Source organism: Talpa europaea (assembly GCF_964194135.1).
Source record: "Talpa europaea genome assembly, chromosome: 9".
In the NCBI taxonomy this organism is placed as follows: domain Eukaryota; kingdom Metazoa; phylum Chordata; class Mammalia; order Eulipotyphla; family Talpidae; genus Talpa; species Talpa europaea.
Genome location: NC_140076.1, coordinates 79,721,969 through 79,740,135, shown reverse-complemented (window position 1 = coordinate 79,740,135; position 18,167 = coordinate 79,721,969). Strand labels below are relative to the sequence as shown.

At 47.0% G+C, this 18,167-nt stretch overlaps 1 protein-coding gene across 1 annotated transcript; it reads right to left on the bottom strand.

Annotated features, from left to right (window-relative positions):
- Positions 1-6,964: 6,964 nt before the first annotated feature.
- LOC311177911 (late cornified envelope protein 1E-like) lies at positions 6,965-7,351 on the bottom strand (the record flags this gene model as incomplete). Its single annotated transcript, XM_084244157.1, has 1 exon — positions 6,965-7,351. The coding sequence occupies one exon, from the start codon at positions 7,349-7,351 to the stop codon at positions 6,968-6,970; it is 384 nt and encodes a 127-aa protein (XP_084100283.1). The 3' UTR covers positions 6,965-6,967.
- Between the last annotated feature and the right edge of the window lie 10,816 nt (positions 7,352-18,167).

The following is an 18,167-nucleotide window of genomic DNA, read 5'->3' as shown; positions in this document are numbered from 1 at the left end:
TGGTGGCAGGAGTTACCTGAAGCCCAGACAAAGAAGCCACATTGCGGGATGGAAGCTGGGCACAGAATCGTTCCATCAACACTGAGGAGGCAGAAAGGCAGCGCTGGGTCGAAGGCTTAAAGAAAGTAGAGCCCCAAGGGGAGGTGTCCCCCATTGGAACAAGGTGTAAGTGATGTCAGTCATATTCTCACTCAGTCCCAAGCCTGGGAGAGTCTTCCCCGAGCCCCATGGAGGAAGAGGGAGGGGCTGCCAGTCATCACCTGTCAGAACAGGTGAGTGTGGAGGTGAGACAGGGACTCTCATGCCCAGGCCCTGTCTCACATTCGGAGCAGAGCCCAAGGCCAGGATAAAAGGGCCCCTAGCCAGAGCATCTCTGCCACTCCCCTCCTGCCAAGCTGAAGCACCTGTGCCTGCGCCTGGTGAGTGTCCTGGGAATGGGAGCGGGGCTGCTGCTGAGGGAGATCAGCCCAGAGCAGGGGAGCTGAGCAGAGCTGGGGTGGGAGGTGAATGTGTCAGAGGAGGGGGCCAGGAAGCCTGAGGGCCAGTGCAGGAGTGTCTGGAGCCAAGTGTGGCCACAGGCAGAGGAGGTGGACGGCAGCACCTTTGAATTGGAGGAAACAAGCTGGTCAGCAGTGGGCAGCCTCCAAGGACAGGGACATGAACTCCAGCACCCTGCCCTACTGACAGCTTGGGGGACGAGCTCACCTCAGAAATCAGTCCTGTTCTACCTGTCAAGGAGCAACCCAGCTGGTTAGGGGAGCACAGGCTCCCTTGGGCTCATTATCCCCCATAGCCACAGGGGACAAAGTCCCATGTTGACAGCACAGAGCACCTGAGGACCAGCACGCTGCTAATGGGGTGAGGAGTTGTGAGCAGAGAGCTGAGGTCTGTACTAGTTCACAGTGTTGGGGCTCCAGGTCTCAGATGCAGGGTAGGAGGACTTGAGAGGATTACCAGTCTCTTCCTGAATCTAGTGAACTTAGTCTCACACTGTTGTCTTTTCAGAATAAAACCAATCTGGAAATTAGTGAATCAGGACATGATAATTGCACTTGTTCAAATAAATAATATCCCCTTGTATGGTATATGAATTAGAGGATTTCAGAGTTGCAGGACAAAGTGCACCAGGTCCTTGGTAGCTTACATGTCCTTAGAGTCTTGGCATGTTTTATAGTAGTGTTTGCTCTAGTTCACTACTTGACACAATAGATGAAGTTTGCTGCCTCCTAACAAGCATATGTTTTTGCATCCAAATCTTTGATGGGAGAGTATGGCAAGATACTCAAATTATAAAACTAGTGGAGATAGTATTTCATGGCATTAAATGTAGCTGAAGGGCGAGGCGTGTCTGTGCTGTTTCTAACTCCTGTTTGCCTCTCCTCAGCTCCAGAACCCCCAACTGCCAACATGTCCTGCCAGCAGTACCAGCAGCAGTGCCAGCCGCCTCCCAAGTGCAACCCCAAGTGCATGCCCAAGTGTCCTCAACAGTGCCAGACCCCGAAGTGCCCCCCAAAGTGTCCCCCTAAGTGTCCCCCCAAATGTCCTCCAGTGTCTTCCTGCTGTAGTTCTGGGGGTGGGGGCTGCTGCAGTTCTGGGGGTAGTGGCTGCTGCAGCTCTGGGGGTGGCAGCTGCTGCAGTTCTGGAGGTGGAGGCTGCTGTTTAAGCCATTGCAGGTCCCAAAGTTCCCAGAGCTACAGACAGCAGAGCTCTGGCTGTTGCCACCAGCCCTCAGGGGGCTCCAGCTGCTGTGGAGGGGGCTCCAGCTCCAGCTGCTGTGGAGGTGGGAGCAGCCAGTCCTCTGGAGGCTGCTGCTGAAGTGGACCCTGAGGCAAGAAGAGAGACTTGGAGTCAGCAAATTGCCAGATCCTACCTTCTCCATCACCTCTGCCCATGGTGCCAATGCCCAGGCGGGAACCAAGGTCTGACTCTGAGGCTCCCTGTGCCCTGGTGTGCAGGAGACAAAGCCTCTTCCCCAAACCCATTCCCTGACTTACTTCTGTAAATGCTCCTATTGTGGTTGTTCTGGAACCCCCAAAGTGGGTCCCGCCACTCTTATCCTTTTGGATCCCCAATCTTTTGTGAGCAATAAAACCAGAAATGTAACTGCGGCCTGCCTTGACACTTTGTATTCCTATTATCTCTTTCCTACTACACACTCAGCTCCCGCCTCCCCAGTACACAGTATCATCAGATACATAAGGCAGAGGTGTGCTGTCAAAGGGTTTACTGAACTCCTGCTGTGAATCTGTCACATAATAATGAGACACGTGGGACTGAATTGCATTGTCCCAGAAAGGAGATGATTCTGTATAAAGCATGGAGTGAGAGTGGGCCGACGTGTTTACAGGTACAGCCCACACACAGGCAAAGAGCAGAACAGAAATAGGGGGAGTCACTCTGGGTCTTGAAAGTCACTCAGATGCTGGAGTTGCCCTGACCAAGTAGAGGCCTGGCTGAGGCTTCCTTCTAGGCCAGAGTAGTGATTGATGGCGGGAAGGGTTGAAAGGAACATGCCCTTCATATCTGAGGCTGAGAACAACAAACAAGGTGCTTTCTAAATCTATATCTATAACTATATTTGCATATCTGCTTCTATTATGTGTCTCTGCCTTTTTCTCTATGTGTATATATTTTTACACACATAATCTTTTAATTATAAGCAATCTAAGAAACCACACGCATGTGCACACACATACCACTTAAGACATTGTTTTCCTTGCCGTGATGTTCTAAGTGACAGTCACTATTGACTCAATCATATCTCATTCCAGAGTCTGACAAATTATTTGGGACTCTCTGCAGGGAGGATTTTTTTCTCATCATTACCTGTAGCTCTAAGTTACCTTCAGCTAATTAATTTTGGGAGCCTGCTTTTCATAATATCCCCCTCCACACACAGAAGAAGCACCTGCTGTGTACCAAGTTGAGGACAGTCTTCATCTTACTTTCCCATCACCTCCAGGGCCCTGGTGTATGAGGAGCGGCAGCAACACTGCAGGTGCCTAGAGAAGCCCAGGCTCTCCTGACCTGTGTGGTCCTCCCACCTGCAGGACCTGGGGTCCCTTACACAGGGCCTCCTCCCACCAATGTACCAGGCTTGCAACTTCTTGGCCTCTGCCCAGCTCTATGCTTTTCATGGAAGGTCACCCTCTTCCCATGTGTAAGAGTCTAGAAATCAAGTTCTCCTTCTCTTGTACAAGCAGTGCTGGTTCCCTCCAGCTCCTCTGCAGGTTTATCATCTCCTAAAAATGTACAGAAGACTCGGCTGAATAAAAGCCTTTTTGAAAATCAGATGCACCTTTCCTGGAAAATGCTGTGATTAAAAAGAATGCACCCCTTTTATGGGTGGAGGGATAAGTCTGATTGTGCTCATCGAGTTGCAGAATCTTTACCAGGCATTTCCTCCCATGACTCTGTGACCTTCATGACACCTTGAGAATAACTTGTATTGATATTGTTTGAGGAAATAGAATGAGAAAGACTAGGTGGTTTCCACAAGACCCCACAGCTCCTGGTCCCCACAGGACCAGGTTTGGGTGCCAGGTGTGGTCTGGGACAGTGTAAACACACATGTGCAAACATACATGCATGCAGGATCTGCCAGGGTGGCTGGGACAGAGCAGACATTTAGAGGTTCTAGAGTCTCAGTTGAAAGCTGAACACCAGACACATAGGGACTGGAGGAAAAATTCCAAGAAGGAGATATGAGGAAGGGAGAAGCGGTGACACTGATGATGAGCACGTGCGGGCTCCCTGGAAGGATGCAGGTAGGAGCTGCCGGTCTCACCTGTTACAGCATCCACGTGCATGGCAGGAGGTGAGGTGGGGACTCATGCAGGCTTGTCTCACTCTTCGGAGTAGGAGCCCAAGGCCAGGATAAAAGGGCCTCCTCAACATTTTCTCACTATATCATGCAAGTGAATCTTCTCCCATCCCCACAAATCATTAGCCAAATCACCAACAAAGTCTGCTCCAGGTTACACAAGACCATCACACACTGGGCAGAACATTATTCTACTAAAGAAGAGAAGAGACAAAACAAAACCAGCTGCAGTGGAGGGTGTTGGTCCTCCCTCTCCAGCAGGGGGCAGTTCACCTGCACACCCCTGTCATGTTCAGTGGAAGCCCCTGTCCCTTCCTCTCAGGACGCATGTCCATGGGTTGGCCAGGAGCCATATGATGCCTTGCTTAGGCAGGCACAAATGAGTGCCGACTGAGTGTGAAACAAGGAAGATAGTCCCACAGGGGTGATCAGCCCAGGACAGGCTGGGTGGCGGCTGAGCCTGTGCTGAGGAAGCATTCCTTGTGGAAGCCCCATTTTATGCAGCAAATGAAAGACTGAACACATGCAACTGCCTTCCCCACTCTACGCACAGTCAACTCTTCACCATCTATGGGTAGGAGGAGACACTTTTGAGATCTCATTAGGATAATACAAACTGATTGATGTTTTTTTTTTTTTTTCTGTGCTTCAGAGCCATCCAGGTAAAATCAATTATCTTTGTTTTTCTTTTCTCAATTTCTAGAAACTCTTTAAACAATTATATATGATGAAGCAATACTCTTAAAATCCAGAATAGACATTCAGTTAGTATTTTTAAATAGCATTCCTTGAAGTTGTATTTTCTGTGGTGTTAAAGTACATTTTTATGTATTTATCTCTTACACTGTAACTGTGCAGAAATCTCCTATTTTGAGCTGTTACAGCTAATATCTCTTATTTATCTCTTATTATTATATTTTTATCTCACTTGGCTAAAGGGCAAAGCAACTTTTCTGTAAAATGGTGTATTCATTTTCAACCTGTATTTATGTGCCCCAATAAAAATTGTTGCATGAGTGAATCACTAGAACCATTATGCTAAGAGACATATGTCCTTCAGGGAGGAGGGCAGGGTCTTCCTCTGCCACATGACTGGGGTGTGTATGTCAACTGCCCCGTGGGGGTTGCTGGACTGGGAGGACCAACACCCCAAACTGAGACTGATTTTGTTCTGTCTCTTCTCTACAGAAGTAGAATATTGTTCTACATAGTGTTTGTCTTGTGTTTTTATTGGCAACTCTGATACCAAGATGCAGAGGGCAGAAGAGTTAGATGCTCTGATTGGTACCGAGGTACTCTGCTTGAAAAAAGAGGGAGACAACAGAAAAATTGGAACGTATAGAAAAACCAATGTCTGTTACTGAAAAGTTTATACTGTCATGAGATCTCATAGTCAGGATTAAACCCCGGGCTTCAGGATATAGTGATGCTGCTGACTCACCCACTGCATCTAAGTTTGGGTGTTGCCCTGAATGCAGGGAGAGGCCTGGACCAGAAGGCACCTCAGCTCTATCTTCCTGGAGCAGGAGGTGGGATCTGGGAGGCCCTCAATGTGAGCCTGTGTGTCCAGTTCCTGACACTCCTTGACACTAAGCTTTTGGAACAACCTGAGGAGGGGATCAAATGTCTTGCCCAGGAGGGGCAGGAGTCACATGTCAGGGTGATGCAGATAAAATACCTCATTGGGTGTATCTCAGAGTGTGGTCTCCTATGAGGATACTCTATGTCACAAGGAATAGTTATTTGTAAACTATAAAGCCACACTAGTAAGTGCACTTTAACTACTGTGCACAACTGTACTGGTATGAGGTTATGTGGTTATAGAAATATAAGACTCACCAGGACATCAAAGAAGTACTTTAATCTCATTTGGGTGAGGAGTCGTGTGACGATAAAGGGCAGGTGGTGAGGGATGCTAGCCCTGGCAGGCATGCAGCGCTGGCACAGTCACCATCAGGTGCACACGCAGCCTTGATCAGCTTCAGGATTCTCTAAAAGTGGGTGACAACAGAGGTAGCAGGTAGACTTATATCTCACATCAGATGTGGGACATATCCTATAGTGTGTAGCCTTGGGCAAGACTTTGTTACTACTTTGGTATTAATGATTTGTAGGCATGGTAGAGGCTTAACTTGATTCATATAGTGGAAAATGTTGAGGAGGCCCTTTTATCCTGGTCTTGGGCACTTACCTCAGCAGGTAAGAATGGCCTTCTCCAGTCCCCACCTCACCTCCTGCCATGCACGTGGATGCTGTAACAGGTGAGACTGGCAACTCCTACCTGCCTCCTTCCAGGGAGCCTGCACGTGCCCATCATCAGTGTCACCTCTTCTCCCTTCCTCATATCTCCTTCTTGGAATTTTTCTTCCAGTCCCTGTGTGCCTGGTGTTCAGCTTTCAAGTGAGACTCACAGAAACCACTAAATGTCTGCCCTGTCCCAGCTGCCCTGGCAGATCCTGTTGTGCATGTGTTGAATCTGATCCCTGGCTGAGAAGGAAGCCTCAGCCAGGCCTCCACTTGTGTTGGGCAATCCAAGAATCTGAGTGACTTTCAGGACCCAGAGTGACTCCCCCTATTTCTGTTCTGCTCTTTGCCTGTGTGTGGGCTGTACCTGTAAACACGTCGGCCCACTCTCACTCCATGCTTTACGCAGAATCATCTCCTTTCTAGGACAATGCAATTCAGTCCCACGTGTCTCATTATTATGTGACAGATTCACAGCAGGAGTTCAGTAAACCCTTTGACAGCACACCTCTGCCTTATGTATCTGATGATACTGTGTACTGGGGAGGCGGGAGCTGAGTGTGTAGTAGGAAAGAGATAATAGGAATACAAAGTGTCAAGGCAGGCCGCAGTTACATTTCTGGTTTTATTGCTCACAAAAGATTGGGGATCCAAAAGGATAAGAGTGGCGGGACCCACTTTGGGGGTTCCAGAACAACCACAATAGGAGCATTTACAGAAGTAAGTCAGGGAATGGGTTTGGGGAAGAGGTTTTGTCTCCTGCACACCAGGGCACAGGGAGCCTCAGAGTCAGACCTTGGTTCCCGCCTGGGCATTGGCACCATGGGCAGAGGCGGGTGGAGAAGGTAGGATCTGGCCATTTGCTGATTCCAAGTCTCTCTTCTTGCCTCAGGGTCCACTTCAGCAGCAGCCTCCAGAGGACAGGCTGATCCCACCTCCACAGCAGCTGGAGCTGGAGCCCCCTCCACAGCAGCTGGAGTCCCCTGAGGGCTGGTTGCAACAGCCAGAGCTCTGCTGTCTGTAGCTCTGCGAAGTTTGGGACCTGCAATGGCTTAAACAGCAGCCTCCACCTCCAGAACTGCAGCAGCCCCCACCCCCAGAGCTGCAGCAGCCCCCACCCCCAGAACTACAGCAGGAAGACACTGGAGGGCATTTGGGGTGACATTTAGGGGGACACTTTGGGGGGCACTTCGGGGTCTGCCACTGTTGAGGACACTTGGGCATGTACTTGGGGGTGCACTTGGGAGGCGGCTGGCACTGCTGCTGGTACTGCTGGCAGGACATGTTGACTGAGGGCGTTCAGGAACTGAGGAAACACAAACCAGCATTAGAAACAGCACATGCATGCCTCGCCTTGCCTGTCCTTCAGCTACATTTAATGCCATGAAACACTATCTCTACTAGTTTTATAATTTGAGTATCTTGCCATACTCTTGCATCAAGGAGTTGGAAGCAAAGTATATGCTTGTTAGGAGGCAGCAAACTTTGTCTAATGTACTAAGTAGTAAACTAGAGGCAACACTACCATAAAACATGCCAAGACTCTGAGGATATGTGAGCTACCATGGACCTCATGGCACTATGTCCTGAGACTCTGAAATCCTTTAATTCGTATACCATATAAGGGGATAGTATTTCTTTAAATGAGTGCAATAATGATGCCCTGACGCATTAACTGATTGGTTAATTCTGAAATTGACCAATTGGTTTATTCTGAAAAGGCGACAGTGCAAAGGGTGTGTGTATAGGGCCTAAAATCACTAGATTTAAGGAGAGACTGGTAAACCTCTCAAGTCCCGCTGACCTGGCACTTGAAATCTGGAGCCCCAACACTGTGATCTCAGTACAGATCTTAGATCTCTGCTCACACCTCCTCAGCCCATGAGTGGCATGGCGGTTCTCAGGCTGACCCAAGTGAACCTTGATCCCCTATTCAAGCCCAGGCTGCTCCGTGGCAGGTAGAACAGGACTGCATTTCCAAGGTGAGCTCCCCTGCCAAGCTGTCAGTAGGGCAGGGTGCTGGATCTTCATGTCCCTGCCGTTGGAGGCCGCTGACTGCTGACCAGCTTGTTTCCTCCAATCCAAAGGTGCTGCCGTCCACCTCCTGTGCCTGTGGCCACACTTGGCTCCAGACCCTCCTGCACTGGCCCTCAGGCTCCCTGGCCGCCTCCTCTGACACATGGACTTCCCACCTCAGCCCTGCCCAGCTGCCCCTGCCCTGGCCTGAGCTCCCTCAGCAGCAGCCCCACTCCCGTTCCCAGGACACTCACCAGGCACGGGGTACAGGTCCTTCAGCTCGGCAGAGGGGAGTGGTGGAGACACTGTGGCCAGGGCCCTTTCATCAGGCCTTGGGCTCTGCCCCCGACTGTGAGACAGGGCCTGGGCATGAGAGTCCCTGGCTCAGCTCCCACCCACCTGGTTCTGACAGGTGATGACTGCAGCTCTTCCCTGTTCCTCCATGGGGCTCGGGGTATCCCCTCCCAGGCCTGGGGCTGGGTGGGAATATGCCTGGTATCACTTATACCTTGTTACAACTGGAGGACACCTCTCCCTGAGGTTCTCCATTCTTTAAACCTTCTGCCCCAGCACTGCCTTTCTGCCTCCTCAGTGTTGAATGAATGATCCGAGGCCCAGCTCCCATCCAGAAATGTGGCTTCTTAGCCTGGTGTTCAGGTAACTCCTGCCACCACCCCTGTTTCCTGACATGCAGCCTTGGGTGCTTCTCAGTCCCACTCTCAACCAAGACAATGTCCTCTGCTCCTTTCCACAGGGTGTCTTGGATCCAGATAACATGTTGAACTTTTAACACCAGGCTTCACCTTTATCGACTTGCTGTGTCACTGCTCCACAGAGGTCTGGTGTCGGGGCACCTGCATAGTGGACAAGGAGTGAGGGGAAAACAAGCCTGGACTCGGCATCTAACAAGCCTTTAACAGGCAACATTTTCCATTTTTTTCCAAACGAATATTGGAATAAACAAAGAAAAATATTTGCAGGATTTTCGTGAAAGTTATGACAAAACACCCAACAAGAAAACTGACTTTCCAAAGATATGTAACACAATGCAGTCTGAAGATAAAGTTTCAGCCTTGAGATATAAAATGAGAGATGTTCTGGATCTTGATCATAGCATGTTTTCCTAACAAGAGTGGGTCTGTCTGTGTGTCTGTACAGTCTTCCCTTCTGGGAGGACCTGGCTGGGGGAGTACTAAGGTGTAAGAAGGTGGAGCAGGTGTGGAAAGTCCTGAACCCCTGTTTGCTCCCAGTGGGGGTGGGGAGACAAGGTTTTCCAAGGGTTCTGCTGAGAGGAGGGGAGCAGGCAGGGAGCACAGCAGGGTGGAGACAGCCTGAGTCCCATGTTCCAGGTGGCAAATGACTAACTAAGGGAAACCTGGGCCTCCAGACAGGTGGCTTTTAAGAAGAGGCGTGTCAGTGTTTCCTACGGTTGTGCTTCTGCTGCCCCTTTCCAAGCCCCTTTGATCACACGTGCAGGGCTTGCTCCTTCTATGTGTCACATGCATATATAAGAAGGGTGGTTATGAACTTTTCATTTTATGGAGCTCTATAGAAAAAACAGGGATTTGATTGTGGAAAAGGTGGCCTTGGAGACAGCCATGACTGTCCGATGATCCCATCCTGACCTAATTCATCAGGTTAAGTAAAACTAAAAACAAGCGAACCCCGGGAGTGATTCTCTACTCTGCAGCACTTGGTGTGTTCAGGCTGGAAATAATACTCAAGTCACCACAGACTATGTGAACCAACTCTTAGAAAATACTGCCATATCAGAAGGACTAAGTATTTAGAGAGATAAATATACATGCTTTAGACTGACAAATAGATCTTATTTGCCCACTTTGTTAAACCATCAATTTTGTGCAAGCACCCAACTACTCTTCTGTGAATCCAAGAAAGCATCCAGCAGTGTCAGCTACAATTAGCCTAAATCACTAACTTCATCTTGCACTGGACATGTGGCTGCTACAGGAGCACCAAGAGCCCACTGACTGCATCTGAGTCTGTGGAATCTGAGTTTTCTCAGCCTGTGCTTGAGCCTCATCCACCTGCCTCTGAAAAGTCTTGTGTGGCCGTGGAGGGTCTGAGGCTACACTACACCCCTGGACCCTGCCTTCCAGCCTGAGCAGCTCCACCCACTTGTCCCTCTGTCCTTTGGGAACACAGCATTGACGGCATGACAAGGACTTGACAGCTTGTCTCATATTTCTTTGTCTCACAGGCTCAAGGCTAGCTTGCCCAGATGGAGACAGCCTGTGTGAATGAGCTGTCATCACCTCCTTAGGATCCCATTCACCTCAAGGTTTCCAAATAACATTTCCATGGCTGAGGTCATCCTCACGGAACTCCCTGGGCAGAAGGGTTCAGTGAGGTGTGTGTCCTCCCTGTGCTGGGAGGTCAGCCCCTCCTCACCTGGGTTGACCCTTGTTCAGGGTGTTAGTATGGGGCATGTCAGGACCTGGATTCCTGGGCCCACACTGCAGGCCTCCCAGCTCCCAGCTCCTGCTCCAGGACAATATTGCTGAAGTGCCTTCTGGTCCAGGCCTCTGCCTACAACAGGACCACACCCAGCTGTCATGGACCTGGCTGGCTAGTGACTCAGCGCCATTTGTATCCTGAAGCTGAATATAACCCTGGCTCTCAGACCCCTGCTGATATGCTGCTGGTCAGTGTTAAATTTCCCTGGTTGTCTGTGGCCTGGTGACATCTGTTGTGATCTGGGCATTTGAAGGGAACAGCCACCTGCCCCAGCCTTGGGGTTTTGCCCCACGCAGGGCATGGTCTCTTGCCACCCACTCATGGGGAGGCTTAGGGGTCTCCAAGACCTCCTGGCAGGGTGTCCCCTCTGTGGCCAGCTCCACTTCCCTTATGTCTGTGGTTGCTTTCAAATGCCTTCTTTCCCTTAGAATCTTCCCCCTTCTAGAAGCTTCAACAGTTTGTTCCTCTGTCCTTAATCTCCTGCCCTCAGGGGCCCTCCTGTTTTGAGTCCCTGATTCAGGTCTTACTGGGGTGACAGGTCCTTCTTACTGCAGCTCCACCTGCTAGCGAGCTGGGCCCCTTCATCCCACCCCAGTCAGTGCAACACAAACCAGCTCTTGATTCCCGCGCAGCCAGAGTGTCTGTACAAGCAGCCATGTCCCTGTGTCCTGAGGGACCCCCAGGAATTGGGTGCCTCCTCCTGACCATGGGGTCCTGCTGGGGAGGGGAAGGCAGGGCAAGAGCAGCACCTGCACATTCCCTCTTCAGAGTGGCTTCTCATGAGCTGGACCAAGCTTGTTGTTTAGCATATTATCCGCTTTCTTGTGTTCTCCTGAAGTCACCTTTGCCCGCACCTTGTTTATTCATTATTTACATGGAGAAGGAGAGCATTTGGCTTCCTAGCCTATAATGTACTTTCTGTACTTTCTATTATTTCGTTATAATGTTTTCTTCTCATTTGTTTATTAGTTAAAAAAAAATGGTGTAACAGTGTGTCCACTGAAGTAATTACTATTTTGAATGAACTCACAGTTTAGACAAGAGAAATTTATGCAGGCGTTATTCAGAGCTAAACTGAGGACCCGGCTGTGGCCCCCAATCAGGTCACTGATGCTAGCTCTGCCCTCAGGGCTTGAGACTTAGCTTGTACATATACAGCTACAAGCACACAAAGAATACAATGTTGTTTTTTCTTAAGAAAGCTGAACACATTTAGTTATTATCCAAAATTTTCAGTTAACAAACTAGGTTGGTTTTCAGCAAACTTAGTTCATTGGTAAGAAAATCAGTGTTCGTCATTTCAAGAAAAAACCTTCCCCTTACAAAACTAATTGGGTCAGAGCTACCTGTGGGAATAGGGAAAGATCAAAGGTCATTTGAGATTGGATCCTTGAGGCACCTTTACAGACATGGGGTGCAGCAGGCTGTGATGTCATGCTCGTCCTTCCTGCCTCGGGCAGACAAGACAGGGGCTCCACCTGTGGATTTTCTCAGATGTCTCTGTTGTTCACCACCCAGGCTGCTTTCCTGAGAATGAGCCATTGTTATGCTGACTTCTTATCTGAAGATAATTTGAAGGTATTTTTGTCTTCAAATTAGTTGTTTGTGTGTTTTCCTAGTAAATACCAAGTGGGGTAATTGGATCCTATGGCAATTTCTATTCTTAATTCTTTGGGGACTCTCCATACTGTCCTCCAGAATTGCTGCACAAATTTGTATTCCCACAAACACTGAATAAAGATTCCCTTCTCTCCACATATCTCCAGCACTTGCTGCTTCTTATCTTTGGGAGAATATCCATTCTCCTAAGTGTGAGCTATGAGGGCTGGTGTGCATTTCCCTGTAATAAGAGGTGATGAGTATCTGTGGGGATCTGGTTGTCTTCCTTGGAGAAGTGCTGCGGACCAGCATGCTATTTTTTGTTTTACCTTTTGTTTTGCATATTTTATTTTGCCTCCAGCCAGGCAAAAACGACCTATTTGTTTAGGCAATTGTTTTATTAATACGGGGCTGTCAGCTGAGTCCTCTTTGATGTTATTTAGGGATACAGACAGCCATAAGTTTTTGAGTTTTTTATTTATTTTGTCTAATTCAGACCCTTGATCCAGTGTCGTGGGGGAAGCATTTAAGCAAAATTTAATGTAATCTTGAAGTGTACCAGTTTTTCTTATAGGTCTAATTAGTTGTTTACAGAGGGAATTAGCATTTTCCCATGCAAGTTGTTTAAACAACAAATTTCCTGCTCTGGAAGATGGAAGAACTTTATCCAGAGCAGTTTTTAATCTAGCCACAAAATCCTGGTACATTTCATTCTGGCGTTGGTGTATATCAGTAAGGTTAGTGGGTTTGTACTCAGGTGAAGGAAGATTTTTTCCATGAGGCAACTGATAGTTTATTAATTTTAATTAGGACATTTTTTGAAAGGGCAGCTTGTCTGCGTACCTCAGCATATTTGTCTGTTCCATGAACATAGAAAGGGGAATTTTGTCAGCCTTGACCTCATTATTATGCTTGTTAAGGAAGGCATGTACTTGGTCCTCATATTCCATGCGAAATAATACATACATTCCTGAAGGAAGAACAGCCTTGGCAAGATTATGCCAGTCATAAGGGGTCATGTAGGTGGCCGATAGCATGTCAATAATTTGATAAGTATAAGGGGAGTTATGACCTGTTGTCTGAACAGCTAACTGTAATTGTTTAAGAGTTTTTATGGGGATGGCCTCCCATGTAGGGCCTTCATCAGCGCGAGACAAAGCCGGAGGTCCGGCAATGGGAAAAGTTAATGAAAAATCTCCCGTCTTACTGGCCTCTCTTGTTGATCCTAAAATGCCACCTAGGGGCCCTTGATGGGCCTTGATATGATTAGGATTATTATGTAATGCAATTTTAGGTTTGGTAACAACTGGAAAAAGGTTAGCGGATGGGCGGGAGGGTTTATCATTTTTGAAAGTTAATTTATCTAGCATTTCAGTATATTCATGATTATTAAACTCATCCTCTGACTGGGAAAGGGATTCCTTTAATACGAGAGCAGAGGCTTGAGTGAATAATGACGTGTTTAGATCATTATTGTTTTTAGGATTATCCTGAACTTTATCCTGTTGGCCTTCCCTCAATTCTGCCTCAGTGGCATCAACCAACAAATCTCTAATTTGTACCCACAAGGACAGAGCCTGTCTCGGAACCTGAGATGGTCCATGAAGGGCATAAAACTTTTACTTCTTTTCCTACTTTCTTCCAAGTTTTCAGTGACAAACTACCTTCTTCTGGAAACCACGGGCATACCCGTAATATAAATTTATAAAGTTGCAGTAGAGCTTTCTTATTTATTTTAATACTTCGTGTTTCAATCATATTTTTTAATATAGATAGAAAAAGATCTTTGTTTTGGGTCTGTAATTGACCCATGGTCTCGTGGTGCTTTTGTTCACTCAAGCAAAAATTTCTTTCAACTGTGCTGTCCAGCCCGTGTCCCTCGCGGGAACTTGCGGAGGCGTCTTAGCTAAGGTCTGTCCGTATAAGTCTCGGACCAGGCTACTCTGAAGAGCAGATGACGGTTATGCCGTATGACGTTCCTCCACGGGAATCGTGGGTGCAGCCCACTCAAACTCCGTAGACACGAGGCCGTGGAGCCATATTCATGCACTCTCATACACACACAGCACCACAAGCATTCACTCTTAAAAAAACTTCTCACTATCTCAAACTGATCACCCTTTATCAGCGAGCTCCGGACGCTCCAGTGAGGATCCTATCCCTGACTGTTTAAAAGAGGGTATTTTAAGGGAATCACATTCACACTCACACACAAGAAGGGAGATAGCTTACCCAACACGATCTCTTCATTACTCACCTCTTCTTTGGGTGGAAGACTCAATGAAATGAAATGAAATGTCGGGGCCCCACGTTGGGCGCCACCTGCCGCGGACCAGCACAGCAGTAGACGATGAGGCCACCTCAGGGTTGAGAGAAGCGTGCAGGGTGGTCAGGGCGTCTATGAAAGAAATGACAAACAGACACACTTCAAGAGTGAAAACCTGAGTGTAATTTTCTTTCAGTTTGTGACCAGTATATATGTTTTCCAAAAGCACAGGAATGAATATCAATGAAATTAGCTTGCTCATGGGCTCAGTCTATCACCATCAGGGAGGTGATCTACATAACAAGCAATGACCATTATAGAAGAAAGAAGGAAGTTTAGGAAGACAAATAAGGGATTAAAGTTTGTAGTTCTAGAAAGACTGGATAAGATTTTTAGCATTCTTGTAGTGGTTCTTGGTGGTCGTTATCTTTTGATAAGCTTCTGCCTTTTCAGGGAACTTCCGCTGAACTTCCTCTGCTTCAGGCTGTTCTCCCCCCACGCGCTGGTTGCCCAGCCGGATCTAGGGAAAGATCACTGCAGGGGGAGGTGCAGCAGAGAAGGGTCCTTCAGATCCTCGGTCAGTTTATAATTGGATTGTTTTTTAATTGTTGAATCATAACAAGTTCTTTTGTATTTTGGGTATGAGTCCCTTGCCGCATGAATGATATACAAATATCTTTATATTCTGCTTTACAGAAGGATGTTTTGTGCCATTTCAGTGCAAAAATATTTTACTGTGCAGAAGTTTATTAGTTTTATGTAATCCTGTGGATATTGTTGTTGTTTGTTTTGCTAGTGTTTCCTATGGAGTCAGTGTGCTTACTAACACATCTTTTCTGAGTTCTGCTATTTCTCTTTGACTTGCCTTTCTGAGTTTTTTTACTATCGCTTTCAGTTTATTACAGATAGTTTGAACTTTTTACTTCTGAGGCTATAGAACAGGAATTTGTGGTTGGATTCTGGAGGTTTGTTCTCTGCTGATGTTGTCACATTTCACTACAATCTTTAGTTACCATGTGTTATATTTTTGACTTCCCATTTTGCTACTTGAAATTTTCCTGGTTTTTCAAAATGCTTGAATCAGTAAAAGAGAATAAACCCAATTACTTCTCTCAAATGACACTGTAGTATTTCTCTATTGATTGATTGCTGATGATTTTGACCCTGCTGGCTGCCATATTTTGAGGTTTCTGTGTCAGGAGAGTGGAGGAAAGTACTGGAGGGATCCAACCACTGCTGGGGAGGTGCAGAGGTGCCAGGACCTGGTTTGTGTTTGTGGCACCAAAATCCCTTTCTATGGGTTTCCAGGTCTGAAAATCAGCAGTCTTGTCTACTGGGGTGCCTGAGGTCAGTGCCAGCTCTGAAGGGTGGAGAAGTGGGGTGCTGTCGAGTACATCTTTGTTGCTTTCACAATGGACCCTGGCTAGTGTGGGGTGCCCCAGCTGCTATCTCTGTCTTTACTCTGAATCAAGGATGAGTCTCTACACTGTTTCTCTCCCCTCCCAAGGAGCCTGGATGAGCTGACAGACCTGTAGTTTCTTTCCCTCACTCCAATCCCCAGGCTCTGGGTGCTAATCTGCGCTCACTACCCATGGATCCTCCATGTCCCTCTGGTGGAGTCTACGCTGTGCTCTGTACTCCAGCATTGCTTCAGTCTCACCTGATCTTAGGGATCCCCGGAGTAGTGACCCTCTAATCAATGATACTCTTGGGAACAAGGCAAGAAACTCCCTTGTCACCATGGCGGCGGGGTCACTCTCCCGCAATAATTAAAGTTTTAGAAAGTAAGGGTTTTCGTGGCTTATTTCACTGAGCATAATTCCTTCTAGCTCCATCCACGTTGCTGCAAATGGCATGAGTTTATCCTTTTTGATTGCTGAATAATATTCCATTGTGTATATATGCCACATCTTCTTGATCCAGTCACCTATTTTTGGGCATTTGGGTTGTTTCCAGGTTTTACCTATTGTAAATAGTGCTGCAGTAAACATAGGTGTACAGGTGCTCTTTTGAATCACTGTTTTTGTGTCCTTTGGGTAGATCCGAAGGAGTGGAATACAGGCGAAACAAATAAGACATCAGTGTAAAAAAATAATAACAGTACAAAACACAACAAAGCAAAAACAGACAATTATAAACCAGAGACATCCTGCAGGGGAGGAGGCGGGAGAGGGGTGAGAGCAAGGAGAGAGGAGCTCTCAGGGGACTGAGGTGATGGTGCACGGGTGCCTTGGGGAAGGAAATTTTATTGGGACTCAATCTGAAGGGGTTGGGGGAAGTAAATATTGTCTAAAAAATGTAAAAAATGATAAATGTTAAAATAAAAAAATCTAAAAAAAGACAAAAAAATAAAAAGAAACACAAAAGAAAAAAAAAAAAGTAAGGGTTTGTTACATTCAGATGTCTGTGCTTCCTGTCTACCAACTGATGGATAGAGACATGGATAGAGAATAGGAGATGAGTGGGGGTGGGGAACACAAGTGAGAAGAGGCAACTTTGCACAAATGGAGAGTGATGTTTGTCCACTGTCCACACCAGAGTGACAGTCACACACTTGAAGCGAAGCAGAAGTTGCAGCAAGTTCACAGTTCATGTTGCTGCAGATCTCTTGTTATAAGTAAAGACCCACATTTGTGGGAGATACAAGATACCAAAATACAAACTTTTTGACCCAACAAAGTCCCCTTATAACATTTCCCTGTTGCAGTATATGATCTTGTTTAAGATTACGTTTGCATTCAGCTATCACGGTCTCCTCAATCCTTTTCTTGTGGAATATTTTCACAGCTTTTTTTTATGTCGTCGATAATTTTGCAGAGTACAGTTCTCCACTCGCATATTTTTCCTTTTTTTTTTTACATATTTTCCCATCATTTTTCATTTTTGTACAATGTGTGCATTTTCACCCTGGTTATTGTCCCAGTAAAATTCCAACCCTCCTTGTTTTGATCCTATTTCCTTCTCCTCCCACCCCATAGTGTGTCTCTAGTTTATAGTTGCTTGTTGATTTTCAAAGGATACAAAAACATTAATTCAATAAGACACTTGCACCCCTATGTTTGTTGCAGCACTATTTACAATAGCTAAGTTATGGAAACAACCCAAAAGCCCAAAAATAGATGACTGGATCAAGAAAACGTGGTACATATACACCATGGAATATTACTCAGCAAACTCTGCTCACATTTTTAAAATAGAAACTTCCTTATTTACAATTTCTCTGATGTTGCTTATGATTAAGCTCATGTTAGAGTCCCTGGAATGGACACCGTGCCCGGGTCAGGTCATGTATATCTGCAGGCACAGACTTTCACCTGCTCCTATTGAAGACATAATGTTCATCACCTGGCCACGGGCTTGTGTGATTTCTCCCCTGCATTGTTACTGCATTTTTCTTTTTTTTTTCCTTTCTTTTTTTAAAGATTTATTTATTTATTTATTTATACAAGCACTGGGTATAGTCAGAAGCACAGGAGGGTGAGAGAATTCACAAGAGCCAGAGCAGGGAACAGAACAGGCAGACTGATGAAGTACACTGCTGAGGGGAGCAGCGGGCGCGGCAGGAGAGGTCTGTCGCGCCATGTGGGACCCTCGCTGGAGGCCGGGGATCAAACCAGCGCTGCAGAGACTGCTAGCATCTTCACAGCCCAACGCTCAACTGTTGCACCACCAGGGGAGGCCCGTTACTGTATTTTTCTTACAACAAGTGAGGACTTTGGCGAGACTATGTAGAGAGGAAAA